This window comes from Sus scrofa, chromosome 16, assembly GCF_054392235.1.
Source record: "Sus scrofa isolate SSC_HxYL_T2T_F1_AM1 chromosome 16, Sscrofa_HxYL_maternal_Yorkshire_Landrace_v2.0, whole genome shotgun sequence".
NCBI lineage: Eukaryota > Metazoa > Chordata > Mammalia > Artiodactyla > Suidae > Sus > Sus scrofa.
In genome coordinates this window covers 37,702,880-37,722,111 of record NC_139398.1, presented here as the reverse complement: position 1 = coordinate 37,722,111, position 19,232 = coordinate 37,702,880, and the positions used below count along the sequence as shown (strand labels likewise).

The window sequence follows — 19,232 nt, the reverse complement described above, 5'->3', positions numbered from 1 at the left end:
ATTTCAGGAATTCAACATTTCAAAAGGTGGCAATACTATCATTGTTTTATAGTTGCCAATTGTAGGGTCTATAGGTAACTGTATACTGTTCAGCTTTATTATGCAGGCTGTGAATGAAAACCATTTAGACTTTTGTATTGAACTGGCTAACTCAGAATTTGTTTCATGCTCACCTCTTCTCATTTGTTGAGGTGCCATGTTTTAGGTACCATCCTTATGCTGGCGACCGTTAAATATACATCTCCTCTTTTGAAACTTGTTCCTTAATTCCCGACTCATATGTCCACAGCCTGTTTTACACCTCCATTGGGGTATGCACGAGGTACATGCCCAAAACTGAACTCTTTATTTCACCATCTCAGTTAATATCCTCAGGGCAGAAACTCAGGAACTATCCTTAACTTTCCTATCTCTCTCACTTCCTACCCTCCATTCCATCTCTTCCTTCAAAAATAAATCTAGTATCTGAGTGTTTGTCAGTTCCTTATGTCATCAACCCAGTGTGAGCCACCTTTATCTCTCTCTTGGACCACTGCAGTAGCCACCTACTACCACCTTACTGCCCCCAGTCAGTTCTTCACACTACTGCTGTAAACTAAAGTTACTCTTTTAATCAGCCAGATCACAGGACAACTTTGCTTAAAACCTTCAGTAGCTTTCTTTCTCCCATGGAATAAAAGCCAGAGCCTCATCATGGCTGTAAGGTCTTTGTAAGGTTTTCTGTTACCTCTTGGAGGCCACATCCTGTTTCTCTCTTCTTGCTCACTCTGTTCCAGCCTTCCTACCATTGCTCAAACCTGCCAGGCAGGTTTCCACCTGGGGGCCTTTGCACTTGCTGTTTCCTCTGCCGGGTTTACCGTCTTCCTAGATAATGGCAGAGTTAGTTTCCTCACTTCCAAGGCTCTGCTTAAGTGTTACTTCATCAGAGAGGCCTTCCTTGAACACCCTGTCTGAATGATTCCCTTTAGTTTGCTTTTCTCCTCTTCATAGCATGTTCCACCACCTGAGATATTGCCTTTTTACTTAGTGTCTGTTTCCTGGCTCCTGGAACACGAACTCCATGAGAGTAGAGAATTTATTTTGTTCCCTACAGTTTTCCCAGCTCCCGGCGCAATGCCTGGTGTATTGTAGGCACTCAGTAAATATTTATTGAATGAATGAATATACGTGTTTAATACTGGTAGACAATGTTTTCTCTCACCAGGTACCAGGTCATCAGTACACCATCTGATATTTTCATGGTGATGGAATATGTTTCAGGAGGCGAGCTATTTGATTATATCTGTAAAAATGGAAGGGTAAGCAGTTCTGATTTAATCCTATATATATTTTGTAACTTCCCTTATCCCTTACTAGCATCAAAAAATACCAGAAAGCAATTTTGTTAAGAGGTCTATTTAATAACCAGTTCCTTTATTCATATATTTGCCTAGAATCAGAGACTGTTTAGAGCTAGGAAGGATCTTAAATATTATCTCCGTACTACTTACACAGATATGGAATCTGAGACTGACAGTTTATATATTTGCTTAAGGTCACATAATTTATTGACGACAGAATTGGATTGAGATTCCAAAACTCATGATCTTCAGACTTAGCTTCTGGGGCACAAGGATAATTTTAATATATATCTAAAAGTAGGTATTTAGTCCTCACAAAATATGTTATTAAATACTTAAAGATCGAGGCCTTGCTAGTCAACCCTAGCCACATTTAAATTGCATTCATTTTTTGGTTTCAGAAATCTGGTGTACCTGGAATAGTCAGAACAGGTTCTGTGAAGGAGAAATTAGACTTAAAGAATTCAGAATTGGAAGGAACTTTAGAAGGCAGTTTTAACAGTATCTTAAGTTACAGATACCAAAACTGCACACTACCCCCCATCCATACTTTTTCTCAACTTGGGGTATGTAGTATGCAAAAACCTCTTTCCAGAAGAGCAGGTCGAGCATGGAGAAGCCAGTTTTTTTTCCCTCCCAATTTAGAGTTCTTATATCATTCATTCATTTGTTCTATATAGCACATCTGTTTACTTTCATCAAAATCATTAGCCAAGTTAATTTTAATTTTACCATTTTTTAACATGGTTCATTTCAATTTCAAGTGTTTTATCTGTCTTTTCAGTCCCCCTTCCTCCTCCAATCTCCCCAATGTTCTGCCCCAATGTTCTGCCTAGAGAAATGGGAACAGACATAAGTTGGATTGATATCTTGCTTTCTTATCATTTCTCTTCCTTTTTTCATGTCTTGATCATTTTGTTTTACGTTACGGATATTTCCCTCAATTTTGCCTCTTGCATATTAAAATTCCAGCTGTCATTTTTCTATTTCAAAGATCTCTTTCTTATTTTCTGAAATTGTCTTTCTCAAATTAGCCTATTTTTTTTGTTCCATTGAGCAAATAAACTTATCTATATGAAGATGGCAATTAGTTTAAAAAAAAAAGTTTTCTTCTGTTCCCTACATTGCCTCTGTGCCTTCTGTGCTCCCTGCTCCCTGTTCTTCTGTTCATTTTATTGGTCTTTGTCTTTTGTACATGGCTCTTGCTCAGATGTCTGGTGATTCTGGGTTGTGGGCCCATATCTGAGAGTGAAATACTAAATGCAAAGCTCATGGTGGTAGAACTTATTGATTGGTGGGTCTTCCCATAAGTTGAATAGGTAGGGACCTGCCCATTTGATTAGAGAATGTCAATAATTACACATATTTTGGAATTTCCATTGTGGTGAAGTGGGTTAATAATCCAGCTTGTCTCGTGGCATTGCTGGTTCAATCCCCAGCCCAGCTCAATGGGTTAAGGAATATTAGCACTGCCACAGCTGTGGTGTAGGTCACAGATGCGACTGGGATTCAGTCCCTGGCCCTGGAATTTCCCCATGCCTTGGGTGCAGCCAAAAAAGGAGAAAATGTATAAATATTTAGCTGCTGTAGAAGAAACCTTCTAGTTTCCTTGTGGCTATTGGCTTAGCTGCCAGTGCCTCTGCGAGCTAAATGGGGAAAGGCTAGCAAGCCTCACTGGTTAGTATGTTGACTTTCAATGAATCCCCACAATTTCCTTCTTGTGCCTTGTTCCTACATTGGTGTCCTTAAGAACAGAGCTAGTTCAGCCTTACTAAGGAGTAAATCATGGGTCTTATTCCTCAGTAAGTATGAGCTTAAAATGTCTTTCTTCAACCAGTTGTCCTGTTGTCAGCTCACTTCTCATTTCTACCTTCAGCCCAACACCTTCAATATCTAAGCCCTTTCAGGGGTCTGTGTGCAGCTGAGCTTATCACTGATTTCCACCCCTAAAGGCTTAGGAGGTTCAGCTTCCTGTGGTTGGCCAGCACAGCACTGTTCATCTTCTGTCTAGCTTAGTGACTCCTCTTGATTAGTGCTGTCTCTTCTCTTGCTCTTTTGTCTTTATATGCTATCATTTTAGTGATGTTTCAAAAAGTGGAGACCAAAGGTTCCATCTGCCATGTTTAAATGGAAATATGCTTTGACTTTTCTAATCTTTCTTTGTAGACTTCCCTGCCTTGATCTCTGTCCCGTATTTATTATTAATATAGTATAATTTTGATTTTTATATTTTGTTTAATCAGATTTTCTTCTCTTTGACATTTAGAACAGATTTTTTTCCCATTTAGTATATTTGACATGAAGTTGTATTAAAAAATGAACCTAGAAATAAAGGCATTAGATTCCTCTGGAGGAAGGGTGTCTCTTAGTACTTTGATAATTTTACTTATACTTTCAAAAGAAATGACTGTTTTCATCTTCCAGATTTTCAACGCCATTTAATAGGTGTAAGAATCTGGTTTTATAATGCTAATTTGTGACCTGTGTTAGAGAATTGTATATTAGAGTCCTTTGCCCAGGGGATTAATAGCTCATTTATTAAATATAACTTCTTGGGAGCAGGCATATCCAAGTAATGGTTTTCACTTATGGAAAAAAAAATTAATAAAATAAGCAAATAAGGATAAATGGAAAGAGAAGTTTTTAAAGAGTATTTTAAAAAACGTAGTTATAGCATAAAGATATGATTTTTTCAGTAAACAAAGATAAATGTTGTATTTTGTAAAACAAATTAAAAAAGGTTTTTATTTCGTTAAAACATCTTTTATTTTAGGAGATATGATAACATGGTCATGCTTGCAAATTCATTAATAATGCTTAAATGTTGCTTTCTCATGTGGTCCAAAACAGTATTCCCCACCCCAGTATAAACTCTCTGTGCCCTTATCCTGCTTTATTTTTCTTCAAAACACTGTCACTCTTTATGTGTTTATTATCTATTTTCTGTAACTAGATTAGGGCCTTGGTTTTATTCATTGCTATATCATGATTGTCTAAAACAATGCATGGCCCATTGAAGGTATTCAATAAATAATGGTTAAAGGAATCAAGGATTAAATATTTGTAATTTATAGGAAAAAATGCTTAGTTTTAAGTAAAATATGAAATTATTTGAAATAGTGCATGAAATTTAGATGGAAGAAAGCTTTTAGAGTGTAGTCAGAAGAGTGGTAATATAAGAAAGCTGAGTTCCTGACTTGGGTTCTAAGTCCCTCCTAGCATTTCCGTTTGGTGCTGTCTTTATATTCTCCCCAATTCAAAAGTATCTTGTGAAGGTTTCTTGCATTTTCCCAGTTTTATTGGTTGGAGAATTATAGGTAGAATAACTTCTTTTAAAGACTCACCTTTAAGATATCTCTCTACTGTTCTTAGCTGGATGAAAAAGAAAGTCGACGTCTCTTCCAACAAATCCTTTCTGGTGTGGATTATTGTCACAGGCATATGGTGGTCCACAGAGATTTGAAACCTGAAAATGTCCTGCTTGATGCACACATGAATGCAAAAATAGCTGACTTCGGTAAGGAGATTTTTATAGTTTGATATATTCATTATGTTTAACAAACATCAATAGCATTATTCAGATAACTTATGCAGTAGACCGAGTATCCCAAAGTAGTGTATCCTCACCATTTTGTCTATGTACATACAAAAGGAGTGAAAATAAGGAATTCACTTTTCTTAGCTTTATATCTTTAAAATTGAGTTTTATGACAGTTTAAGTTTAGGCAAACAATTTAAGTTGGCAGTATTAGTAACACCATTTGAAAAGAGTCTTTAATTTGTGAAGAAGTTAGCAACCTATTTCCAGTTTGTTCTTTTGATCAAGTATGGAGCAAAAAGAAAGAGACTGGAGGAGTTCCCGAAGAAAAAAAGGAAAGAGACTGGAGGAGTTCCCTTCATGGCTCAGTGGTTAACAAATCCGACTAGGAACCATGAGGTTGCAGGTTCGATCCCTGGCCTTGCTCAGTGGGTTAAGGATCCGGCGTTGCCCTGAGCTGTGGTGTAGGTCACAGATGTGGCTCGGATCTCGCATTGCCATGGCTGTGGCGTAGGCAGGCGACTACAGCTCCAATTCAACCCTTAGCCTGGGAACCTCCATATGCCTCAGGAGCAGCCCAAGAAATGGCAAAAAGGCAAAAAAAAAAAAAAAAAAAAGAAAAAAAAGAGAGAGAGAGACTGGAATGGAGTTATTCAAACTTTGAAAGCCAGAAGCTAAACCACATGAACAAAATTATTTTTTTTAAGTATTTTATTTATTTATTTTTAAATTTTATTTATTATTTTTTGTCTTTTTAGGGCCACACCCATGGCGTATGGAGGTTCCCAGGCTGGGGGTCCATTCGGAGCTGTTGTTGCCAGCCTACACCAGAGTCACAGCAACACCAGATCCGAGCCACGTCTGTGACCTATACCACAGCTCGCAGCAATGCCGGGTCCTCAACCCACAAGTGAGGCCAGATATCGAACCTGCAACCTCATTGTTCCTAGTCAGATTCGTTTCTGCTGTGCCATGACGGGAACTCTGGTATATGTATATATTTTTTAATCTATAGAGATTCATTAAATAGTGGTAAACAGCTATGAGCTACTGTTTTTTTTTTTTTAAACTGACTTCCTTATTACTCAGTTGTCATTATTTTTATACATTGCATTTTTTTTTCTCAGCTGAGCCTGCAGCATGTGAAATTTCCCAGGCCAGGGATCAAACCTGCACCACAGCAGTGACCTGAGACACTGTAATGACAGTGGAAGATTCCTAACCTGCTGTGCCACAAGGGAACTCCATATACATTGAATTTTTGAGGAGGCAGAGTATTTTTTGCATTAAATTATAAAGGGACTTTGACATTCAAAATTATTGTATATGTTTTTTTGAACAGCGGTTAGTAGAAACTTTGAATTTTAATTCCGTGCTACATTTTTTCCTAGAATTTCTATATTAGTAATACTTAAACATGCCAAGTTTATTCTAGTAAGCAAAATAACCAATAGCTTAATATGTACTTATTAAACTCCAACAGTGCACTGGCTTTAAGTGTTGAAATAGATTATAGATTTTATGGTATAAAGGCAAAATATTTGGTAACAATGAAGACCACAAGATTCTGCTGAAGCAAAGAAAAAAAAAATGATTAGTTCTCACTTTAATGCAAACTCAATTTTATTGTTTAATGGAGTTTTTAAATTTTTGTCCTTGGGAAATCTTGAGTAGTGGATGTTGTGCATTTTCAGGTCTTTCAAACATGATGTCAGATGGTGAATTTTTAAGAACGAGTTGTGGCTCACCCAACTATGCTGCACCAGAAGTAATTTCAGGAAGGTAGTATTTGACGCCTCCCCCCTACCGTCCCCCAATGTATTTGTAATTGTCTTTTTCTCCTGGATTTTGTTAGTCTATAGTGTCATATTTAATTCTAGTGAAAGGAAAGAAAATTAAGGCTTATTCTTTTCTTATCCAGAAGTGTTCCAGTTTAAGAATAAAACATTATAAGTGAATAAGGATTAAGGACTCCATATATAGAGGAGAGTGTTGGTTTGCAAGTCAATAGTTAGATGAGAATACTTTCATTCCCCCCCCACCATGGAAGAAATTGAAACTAGTAAGTTTTAATGATAAGACATTAAAAACTTGAGTATTAGGAATATCTAGTAGTTAGAAATGGTTTACTATTTACTTAAATGAAGAATGAAGTAATATGTAACTTTAATTGTTCAAATTAGCTTTATCTTTTATTATAAGGTGTCTGGGGGAATTGGATTGAAATTCTGTTAAACTCTTAAGATTTCATTTATTTTGAATTTTCATTTTTTACATCTTCTAGAGAATGAAATATTATAAGAATTCTAATTCTTCAATTTGCTAACCACCAGCATTGAGAACATAAGGATCTTTGTATAGAGCAGCTTTTCACATATTTAAGATGACAGGAAAATTTAATTTTTTGAAGAGTAATTGTTCTTCACTGTACCACTGAAGACAGAGAAGCTAAAAAATTTTTTTACTAGTTTTTATAATTAGCTTTTAATAACTTTTCATTCAAACCATGTTTCTTTGAATGTTTTACCTCCTGATTAATTTAGAATGCAAAAATGTGGTATTTGCTATTTTCATAAGTTTACTTGTCTAGGCTGCTCAGAAAAATTGTATTTGTGTTAAGACATAGATATGAGTAAGGCAGAAATATTTAATTTTAGATTTACCAGGGTTCATCATTGTCTTTTTATGTTAGCATATTTAAATATTTATATGGGCTATCTAAATTATTTTGGGAAGAAAACAATTTAGGATCTGGATACTGGGGATAGTGTTAATTAAAAAAATAAAAAGAATGTGTTGTAATTATGCATATATGCAATGGGCCATTTCTGAAGTCTAATTTTTCCAGTTTGGAAAAGGTCTTTCTATGAAGTCTAGATGTATGGAAGCTTTTATTTATTTATTTTTGTCTTTTTGCTTTTTCTAGGGCCACTCCCACAGCATATGGAGATTCCCAGGCTAGGGGTCTAATCAGAGCTGTAGCCACCAGCCTATGCCAGAGCCACAGCAACACAGGATCCAAGCCACATCTGCAACCTACACCACAGCTCACGGCAACGCTGGATCCTTAACCCACTGAGCAAGGCTAGGGATTACACCCGAAATGTCATAGTTCCTAGTCGGATTCGTTAACCAATGCGCCACGACGGGAACTCTGGAAACTTTTACTTTTAAAACAATATTTACTGATCATTTCCACAATTTATTTGACCAATTTAAAGAAATCTTTTCCCTGAAGTCAGACTTTGAATGGGTTATTTAATAGGCTGCAGCTAGTTAAATCAGTAGACTACAGTACTGCAACTAAGAGTTTGAAATCCTCTGTGAATCAGTTAGCTGGGCTTTCTTCACAGCCCAGCCTCCTTTAACTTTGGTATGAGATTTTGGATTATTGGGGAGAGTGGGCTTAGAGTCCATCACTAAAGAACAATCTCTGTTGATGAAAGATCATTTAATCTCTCCTCTGTAAGCAAAAAACAATGGTTTTAAATTCAGTAATGATGTTTATTATTCAAAGTTTAGCCCTATCGAATGGCTGTCATGAGGACCCTTGTAAAGTAGTAAGAAGAAAATTTTAGCTATAGTTTGTAACTTTAGAAAATTTTGGACTTTTCCTGGTGGCACAGCAGGTTAAGGATCCATTGTTGTCACTGCTGTGGCAAGGATTCAATCCCTGGTCTGGGAACTCTTGTATATTACTATGGTAGTAGGCACAGGCAAAAAAAAATTCATAAAAAAAAAAATTCATAATTTTTGTTTTCAAATATATAACTGATAGAATTAGTGTAGAATCTGTGTAGTACACTGCAGTGACTTATAGAAACCATATTCTGATTAATAATTCTTTATGAAGTATATCTATTTAAAGTGTTTGATACTTGATCAACTCTAATGATTATTTAATCCAATTGGTGTTTCCTGTTACAGGTTGTATGCTGGTCCAGAGGTAGATATATGGAGCAGTGGGGTTATTCTCTATGCTTTATTATGTGGAACACTTCCATTTGATGATGATCATGTGCCAACTCTTTTTAAGAAGATTTGTGATGGGATCTTTTATACCCCTCAGTATTTAAATCCTTCTGTGATTAGCCTTTTGAAACATATGCTACAGGTGGATCCCATGAAGAGAGCCACAATCAAAGATATCAGGTAATAAAGCAATGTAATGATCAGATCTAATAGTATCAATGATATAAGTGAAAAAAAAGTTGCAGGACAGTATGTACAGTGTAATCCTGTTTTTATGTTAAAAATAGTATGTAGACTCCTTTATTTATTTTATTTTGTTTTTTTGTTAGGTTTGGTTTGGTTTGGTTTTTAGGGCCACACCTGAGGCATATGGAAGTTCCCAGGCTAGGGGTCAAATCCGAGCTATAGCTGCCAGCCATAGCCACAGCCAGCCAGATCCAAACCACATCTGCAACCTGTGCCACAGCTCACACCAACCCTGGATCCTTAACCCACTAGCAAGGCCAGGGTTCGAACCTGAGTCCTCAAGAATATGATTTAGGTTTGTAAGCTGCTGAGTCACAATGGGAACTTCTATTTTATCTTGGTTTTTTAAAATACACACTGGAGTTCCTGCTGTGGGGCAGATCCAGCATTGTCTCTGAGGTGGCGAGGGTCTGAGCCCTGGCCTGGCCTGGTGGGTTAAGGATCTAGCATTGGCCCTGCTGTGGCTCATATTATCTCCCTGGCTAAGGAACTTCATACGCTGCAGGTGCAGCCAAAAAAAAATTACACACTAAACTTGCTACCTCAAGGAAGTAAGATTTGTAGGAAGGGAGCTTTCATTTTGTACTTAAGAGAATGTATTTGTTTTGAAATTTAACAATCTTATATTTTTAAAGTAAAAAGAAAGCTAATGAAAAATAAAAAAGACCTTAGTGGGCATTAGATTTTGGAGTGATTTTATTTTTATTTTTTGTCTTTTTAGCCTCACCCTAGGCATATAGAGGTTCCCAGGCTAGGGGTTGAATGGAAGCTACAGCTGCCAGTCTACACCGCAGCTACAGCCATAGCAATGCAGGATCTGAGCCGCGTTTGTGATCTATACCACAGCCCATGGCATGATGGATCCTTAACCTTCTGAGCGAGGCCACGGATCAAACCTGTGTCCTCATGGATTCTAATCAGACTCGTTTCTGCTGAGCCATGACAGGAATTCCCTGAAGTGATTCTTTTTAAGATTTCCTATACTATGCTTCATGTTTGACTGTCACATGTTCTTATGGGATTGATACTTTTTAGTAGTAAATTTGTGTGTTGCTATTTGAGTTCTGATGAGTTATTATTGTAATTTTTCCTTTTATTCATCTCAAGCAATGAGAAATTTTAAATAACGTGGGGTTTTTTCTTTTGTTTTTTTGTTAATAGTGTGCATTGAATTACATGTGAAATTACTGTTTTGTAGGTAAAAAGAATTGTCAATATTGCCAGTTTCATGTGGTTCAAACTAGTAGTTTAAATAAGGCAGAATTGGAGTTCCCATCGTGGCTCAGAGGTTATCAAATCCGACTAGTAACCAAGAGGCAGCTGTAGCTCCGATTAGACCCCTAGTCTGGGAACCTCCATATGCTGCGGGTACGGCCCTAAAAAAACGATAAATAAATAAATAAATAAGGCAGAAATGATGATGACAAATTTCTTTCTGCGATTTGGGCGAGCCATTTCTGATGAAGATTATAAAAAAAATCACTGCAAGTTTTCTTGTACCATTGTTTCCTTCCTTTTTTTTTTTTTTTTAACCTTATGGAAAATTTCTCTTTTGGTCTTCTTATGGCTACACAGCACATTTCTCTGAGATGGATGGAGAAAGAAAAAAGAAATCAGATGTGTATCTGGGAATAGTAAAGAAGAAAGCATTAGAGTAATGAAGAAAGAGGAAAGATCATATGTAGAATTTAAAGCTTGATTCCTTTACATTTACTCCAAGTGCTGTAGACCAGCTTAAAGATACCATGACTGGCAGGGCATGATTTTACCACTAGAGGAGAAGAGCTAATCATTCTCTTTTATTTATTTTTGTTTTTTGGCCTCACCTGCAGCATATGGAAATTCCCAAGGCAGGGATTGAATCCGAGTTACAGCTGCAACCTACACCACAGCGGGGGCAATGCTGGATCCTTAACCCACTGCACTAGGCTGGGGATTGAAGCAGCACCTCCACAGAGACAAAAGTGGATCCTTAACCTTGTGCATCATAGCAGAAACTCCTAAAATTTATATCTATGTCTTCGTGAGAGACACCCTTTATTGTGTTTTACATATTTTTCCAATTAATTGAAATATATGACAATTGGAAAAGACTTGGAAAACACCCAAAAAATAGAGATTACAGTGGTCTTAATCAACTATCCTCCAATAAAATTAAATTTAAAAAAAGATCTCTAATGCCATCACCCAAAAGATAATCATTGTTCTTGTAGCTGTTTTCCTTGCTTGATGCTTTTAGCTTTAGCTTAATTTTTTACATAGTTCAGATCAAAAGTATCCTCTTATATGTGAAGTTAGGAAGTCCTCAGTTCCTTCATTTAAAATAAGGGGTATTACCATCTTCATAAGAGAGTTGTTTAAAAATGAGGTGGGGGAGGGAGTGGGATGAACTGAGAGCTTGGGGTTAGTAGATGCAGATTATTGCCTTTGGAATGGATTAGCAATGAGATCCTGCTTTGTAGCACTGGGAACTCTGTCTAGTCACTTGTGATGGAGCATGTAGTGCGAAAAAATAGAATGTATACATGTATGTGTAACTGGGTCACCATGCTGTACAGTAGAAAAAAATAAATAAAAGATAAAAAAAAAAAATAGGAGTTCCTGTGGTGGCTCAGTGGTCAACAAATCCGACTAGGAACCATGAGGTTTTGGGTTCAATCCCTGGCCTTGCTCAGTGGGTTAAGGATCTGGCATTGCTGTGAGCTGTGATGTAGGTCACAGACACAGCTCGGATCTCAGGTTGCTGTGACTCTGGTGTAGGCTGGCGGCTACAGCTCTGATTAGACCCCCTAGCCTGGGACCCTCCATATGCCCCTAGAAAAGACAAAAAAAAAAAAAAAGAGTTAAAAAAAAAAGAGGTGAGATGATGTTATGAAGTGTTGAAGTGCACATACCAAGCACTCAATGAATAATAGTTGTCTTTTTTTGTTATGTATTTTTTTCACTTAATATCTTAATATTACATTCAAAGAGTATTATAAAGAAGCTGGATGTAAGATGATCTTTGCCATTTGTTTATCATTACCATCTGTTCCAAAACTTTAAATAAAAGTGTAGACACTTTTTTGGTTGCTACAGCAGTGTTTTCTCCCTTTTAAAATCAGAGGAAGGCTGGAGCATTTCTCCCAATATATACAATGAAATGTGATCCTGAAGAGGAAAATCTCAGTTTTAAAAAGTGATAATACAGTATGAGTATAACTATAAATGAATTCATATCCTAAATCCTCAAATTGTGGCTTTTAGTCTCATCTCTCCTCAAAATCCTTCTCGTGACCTCTGACATTTTCTCTCAGGGAACATGAATGGTTTAAACAGGACCTTCCAAAATATCTCTTTCCTGAGGATCCATCGTATAGTTCAACCATGATTGATGATGAAGCCTTAAAAGAAGTATGTGAAAAATTTGAATGCTCAGAAGAGGAGGTTCTCAGCTGCCTTTATAACAGAAATCACCAGGACCCTTTGGCAGTTGCCTACCACCTTATAATAGATAACAGGAGAATAATGAATGAGGCCAAAGATTTTTACTTGGCAACAAGCCCACCTGATTCTTTTCTTGATGATCACCATTTGACTCGGCCCCATCCTGAAAGAGTACCGTTTTTGGTTGCTGAAACTCCAAGGGCACGCCATACCCTTGATGAATTAAATCCACAAAAATCCAAACACCAAGGTGTAAGGAAAGCAAAATGGCATTTGGGAATTAGAAGTCAAAGTCGACCCAATGATATCATGGCAGAAGTTTGTAGAGCAATTAAACAACTGGATTATGAGTGGAAGGTAAGAACGAGCATTCTGCTGTTGTTAGCACATTTAGTCAAACCTTTAGTCTGTGAGATGCTTTATAGAAAAATTGCTTTTGACTTTGTTTTTGTCCATGCCATATGCTAGGTTGTAAATCCATATTATTTGCGTGTTCGAAGGAAGAATCCTGTGACAAGTACATACTCCAAAATGAGTCTACAGTTATACCAAGTGGATAGTAGGACGTACTTATTGGATTTCCGTAGTATTGATGGTATGTACATCACACAAAACAACGTAGATGACATAAGAGACCTTGTTACCTAATTTGGCGTTTTAGTAAATCTTTGATTCTTTTGAAGCTTGTTGAGTTGTTCCTTGTAATTTAATAGCAAAAGAACATAAAATGTGAGATTTTGTGCCTTTGTCATGTCAGCATTTGTGAGTCTTGTGAATAGTGTACTGTACTTTTAATATTATCTTCTTATAAAATCCTTAAAGCTTGATACAGCCTAATCCTAAAGTGATAGTTCCTGCTGCATTTCCTGGAACTGAAGCACTCTGTGTCCCAGATAGCCATTGTAATTAGCTAAAGGCAACATTGTTAACCTTAAACATTAAACATTTTAGGTACATGTCTATTTACGTGCAGTCGTAAATAGTCATAGATAACCTGATTCAAATCACTATTTCAAATCACTGAAATAGTAAAAATTTTTAAAGTTAGGTATTTTAATTGGTTGTCAAAATAATGACCCTTCTCTACTATGAGAATTTAAAATATGTCTGTGAGTTTTATTAAAGAAACATTATATTGTTTTACAGTTTTAATAGTTTAAAAATGAAAAATCTGTACTTAGAAAATACATCTCTGATTACCATTATTTGTAGTTTGCCAGAATATCTTCTTCTCAACTAGATTGGTTGAGGTAAATAATTGCAGAAAGCTGAAAGGGATTTTTTGTTGTTATTTTTATGTTAAGTGGGACAAATATCTTATATACCAAGGTATATATGAATAAACTATAACAGACCTCCAATAAATGGTGCAAGATCATACCACAGTTTGAAATTTATATTAATTCACATTTCCCATGCAAAACACTCTAAAACCTAATTTACCTTATTTATTAAAAAGCCTGATGGAACAACTTGACTTGTAATTCAAGTAAATACGTACTTATTCTTTTTCTCTACTTCAGCATTATAAAGAGGTATAGCTGTATATACATAAATGGTCTCCCACAGAGCCTTTAATTAAGTAGAAGTTTATGGCAGTTCTTCACTGGCCATATCAATTGAATTAAGATATGTTGCCACTTTTGTTCATTTAAGATTATATGGGATTATTAGATGAGATTCAGTTATGAGTTTTTTGTCTTCTTTTTAAACTCAAAGATAGTACCTATGTAGTTATCAGGCACAGATTTGAAGAATGATATGTTGGCCGACCTGTTTGTTTGCTTACCTTTATGTTCATATGGTGTTTTTCTGCTAACACATACTAATGCAATCTGAGATAAAGAATGGGTTTTATTTTGTTTTTGGCTGCACCTGCAGCAGGTGGAAGTTCCCGCGCCGGGGACTGAGCCTGAGCCACAGCTGCAACCTGAGCCAGAGTAGTGACAACAGTCAGATCCTTAACCTGCTGGGCTACTGGGGAACTCCAAAAAAATTTTTTTTTTCTCACTGTATTTGGATTCATTTTGTAACCTATGGTAATATTAGTACCTAGGTCTGCCAATTGAATGACCATTTACTGTTTTTATATTGTGTTCCCAACTTAAGTTTTTCCCTGATTTTTGTTCATTGGAATTGTTGTTTTTTAATAAGATCTTAAATCAAATTTGAAGATAAAGGGGGAGAATGAAAAGCATTGAGATGCGAGTTAGGAGACCTGGGCTCTAGATTTACCTCTCTGTCCATCTGTTACCTATGGCAAGGCCCTCAACTTTTAGGTGTTTATGAACTCATTGTGCTGGGCCAGGATTAAACCCATGTTTCTGCAGTGACCTGAGTTGCTGCAGGCAGATTCTTAACCCACTGTGCCACAACAGGAACTCCTTCCAAATTTTAAGCGCATTTATCCTATTATTTTAATATAGAGAGATTGGATTTTTATTGCTAGGGAATGATATTTATTAAGCTTCATTATTAACTTATTGGGCTCTTAATTTTGGATTGCAAGACTGAGGAGTAGCTCCATATGTACCCAATCTTAAGTCATCAGGGGAATACATTGCTGTGTGTAAAGAAGGCAAATGGCAGAACACACAGACTCACTGCCTCTATTTTAGGAAGTATTCAAAATAAGCATGTTCTTCTTTTTTTTTTTTTTTGCTTTTTAGGGCCACACCTTGGCATATGGAAGTGACCTACACCACAGCTCACGGCAACGCTAGATACTTAACCCACTGAGCAAGACAGGGATCAAACCTACATCCTCATGGATCCTAATTGTGTTCACTAGCTTCTGAGCCACAACTGCAACTCCAATAAACATGTTCTTGATAGCTGGTCAGCAATCTCACTTAAAGAAGCAAATTAAATACCATTAAAATTTTGTGGAGTGTGGAGTCTCTGCTGTGGTACAGTGGTTAAGAATCCAACTGTGGAGTTCCCGTCGTGGCGTAGTGGTTAACGAATCCGACTAGGAACCATGAGGTTGCGGGTTCGGTCCCTGCCCTTGCTCAGTGGGTTAACGATCCGGTGTTGACGTGAGCTGTGGTGTAGGTCGCAGACGTGGCTTGGATTTGGTGTTGCTGTGGCTCTGGCGTAGGCTGGCAGCTACAGCTCCGATTGGACCCCTAGCCTGGGAACCTCCATATGCCGCGGGAGCGGCCCAAGAAATGGCAAAAAAAAAAGAAAAAAGAATCCAACTGCAGTGGCTCGGGTCACTGCAGAGTGCAGGTTTGATCCCTGGCCCAGTGCAATGGGTTGAAGGATCCAGTGTTGCTGCAGCTGTGGCATAGGTTACAGCTGCAGCTTGTATTCAGTCCCTGGCCAGGGAATTTCCATATCCTGCAGGTGTGGCCATTAAAAAAAATTGGGAGGAAAGGTGTTATGGATTATAATAAACTGAAATTTTTTTTATCCAGATGAAATTACTGAAGCCAAATCAGGGACTGCTACTCCACAGAGATCGGGCTCAGTTAGCAACTATCGAGCTTGCCAAAGGAATGATTCAGATGCTGAGGCTCAAGGAAAATCCTCAGAAGCTTCTCTTACCTCATCTGTAACCTCACTTGACTCTTCTCCTGTTGACTTAACTCCAAGACCTGGAAGTCACACAATAGAATTTTTTGAGATGTGTGCAAATCTAATTAAAATTCTTGCACAGTAAACCTAAAACTTTGCTTATTTCTTTGATAGCAATAAGCATGTATAGTAAATCATAGCCAAATGATTCCACTTATAGTCAAGTTATACATAATTATAACTAAGGATTGGCCTTTTGGAATGCAGTTTGCACAGGGATTGGAACATGATTAATAGTGAAAAGCATAATGTGCAAAAATACAATAATTTTGTTCATTGTTCAGTAGGTATATAGAATAATATACACAATGAATTGTAAGTCTCTCAGGCTCACTTGATTTTTGGCTATTTTATATTTAGTGTATACAGGGCTTTATAGAATATTAATTTACCATAAAGGCCTTCCTATGTTATTACATGTTGATGTGTTATATATTTGCTTCATAAATTCATTCGATAAATATTTGCCTAGAATCCCCAGAGACTTTTATAGGTGATTTTGTTTTCTGGGCTCCTTCTTAAGCAGCAAGTATTTTCAGCCATGGGGACAGCCTGGATAATTCTTCCATATCCCCTCTGTAATATTCTGTAGTATATGGTAAGTCTTATTAAAAATATTGGACACAAATAAATTTTTTTCTTTAGTTTGATAAGTCCAAAAACACGCAGAACTTATATATTCAGATACTCTAAGCACTAAGTTTAATTTTACAATTGTCCCACTATATTCTGTACATAAATTGCTCTTTTTTGACACGAGAGCTGAATTGCATATACTGTAAATAAATCATGTTGCTTTTGCCAATATCACAAAGTCCTCTGCTCATCATGTCAGTCAGTATTGAATGTATGCAAAAATCTCTAGTCATTCAATCATGATATCTTTTAAATTGATTCAGTACATAGAACATCTCTTTCAAAAACTATTTATATGCTCAGATATGATCTTTTCTCTCAAATTTCATTATGGACATTTTTTAAAAGAAAAATTGAAAGGCTGTAAAGTGATCACATGTGTGTCTACCACTTACATTCAACACGTTAACATTTTGCCATATTTGCTTTACATTTATATCTGTGTATAGATAGATTGATACGTATATATGTGTCTATATGCTTTTCTCCCCCTGAACCATTTGGATGTTGCAGATAGACTCAAAACCCCTCAACTCATAAAGCATTTCCTGGAAAAATTATGACATTCTCCTAGAAAACCATAATACCATTACAAAATTAATAATTCCCTAATGACATCTAATCATACATATTTAGATCTCTCCCGTTGTCCTTCAGCTTTATTTCAAGCCAGGATTCAATTAAAGTTTACATATTGTATTTGGTTATATCTCCTTAGCAGATATGTTATTCTTTGGATAAAACATGGAACAAATAGTCACATTTACTTTGGATCTTAATTACTTTTTAAAAAGTAACATTATGAGAACTGCCTAAAGATGTTAAATCTTCCTAAGAGCTCTGATATATATTTTCTTTTTCTTGCTCTTAGTATAATACATTACATAGGGGTAGAAGAGAAGATTTAGCATCAACTCAGATAAATTGCATATCATGCATATGCTAATAAAAAATAAAATACTGGAGTTCCCATCATGGCTCAGTGGCTAATGAACCCGACTAGCATCCATGAGGACTCAGGTTTGATCCCTGGCCTCCCTCAGTGGGTTAAGGATCCGGCGTTGCTGTGAGCTGTGGTGTAGGCTGGCAGCTACAGCTCCGATTCGACCCCTAGTCTGGGAACCTCCATATGCTGCAGGTGCAGCCCTAAAAAAGACAAAAGACAAAAAAATAAAAATGAAAAAAAAAATTGTCACCCATAATTGCCTTATACTATATTTTAACTTTAAGAAAAAAATTTTTCCATTGCAACAGTACTGTCTTTTTTTTTTTTTTAAGACTTTTTTGTATTGTATAATTGTTCTTGGCACCTATGTAACCAGACAGTAATGTACTCAAGTGTCATGATATCTTGCATCGTTACTGTAATTGTAGATATGGCTCCAGCATCTCTAGAAATATGCATTGAATTCAAAAGAAAAGTCTTGCTTCCTTTTGTCCAGGGCTTGTTCTGTTTAACTTAGAATCTTAAAGTTGTATAAAATTATAGGAGTTCCATTTAAATATAGTTCAAACTATATTTATAGCTTGTATGTGGCCCTCTGTTTGGAGGATATTGATTTCATGTAGGCTCTCTAAATGCAGCATTATGTTCCTAATGTTAAGAACAGAAGACTGTATTTTTAAAGTTACAGATTTGTATATAGAACTAAGACATTGTTGTAATGTCTATGTAACTTGTGGGGAGCTAGGAACAAAAAGAGGAATCAATTAAATAGGACCTTCTACAAATTGTTAATTTCATAAACTTTGCTTCTTTTTAAGTTATTATGATTCCTTTTAGTTACTGAGTTTTATTTTGAAGATATTTAAATATTGCACTTGTACAAATAGTATGATAAATGCACAGATTATTACAGTGAATTCTTTTTTAAGCTGGGGTATTTGAAATGATAACTTCTGGTTGAGTATGTCAAGGCTGCACCAGAATTTTCACAGATTTATTGTTGTTTGCAAATTCTTAACTAATTGAAGATGTAAAGGAGTCAATGCAAATGATTTTTAATCTTTTTTTATTATCTTTTCAGCAATTTATATTTTTTGTGATTTTATGCAACCGTATTTTTACTTTGTCTTGACAACTGAAAGATGTATAAGGTTTTTGCCAGAAATGTACTGTATACATAGTTTTAAATATAACAGATTTTACTGATATGTGAAATTTTTGCCATTAAAATAAATGATTTCTCACTGAGAGGAACTTTTCTACCAGGTTGGGGGATATGGGAGCTTAATATATCATATCTAATTTAAAATAATTTCACCGAAATAAACTCCATTGCTTTTACTTCGATTATGTTTTCTCTTGGGATGGTTTTGTAGTTTTTTCAGTTTTAAATGATTTTATGCAAAAACTTCTGCACTCTCCCCCCCCCCCTTTTGACTCTGTAGTGACACCAGTCACACTGAATTAATGACTGGGTGAATATAGAACTCCATGCACCTTTGGAATTAAAGAAAAATGTGTTTAAATCTTTTCCCCTTAACTCTGTCTG

At 36.3% G+C, this 19,232-nt stretch overlaps 1 protein-coding gene across 6 annotated transcripts in view; it reads left to right on the top strand.

Annotated features, from left to right (window-relative positions):
- Positions 1–19,030, top strand: part of PRKAA1 (protein kinase AMP-activated catalytic subunit alpha 1) — a 38,177-nt gene extending 19,147 nt beyond the window's left edge. For 3 of the 6 annotated variants that reach the window (XM_085001504.1, XM_085001505.1, XM_085001506.1), the window contains 6 exons: positions 4,713–4,857; positions 6,573–6,660; positions 8,806–9,030; positions 12,393–12,879; positions 12,991–13,117; positions 15,942–19,030. In XM_085001504.1, coding sequence (XP_084857630.1) covers positions 4,782–4,857; positions 6,573–6,660; positions 8,806–9,030; positions 12,393–12,879; positions 12,991–13,117; positions 15,942–16,186 — 1,248 coding nt within the window. In that variant the 5' untranslated portion in view covers positions 4,713–4,781 and the 3' untranslated portion in view covers positions 16,187–19,030. 6 annotated transcript variants of the gene reach the window in all.
- Positions 19,031–19,232: the final 202 nt, after the last annotated feature.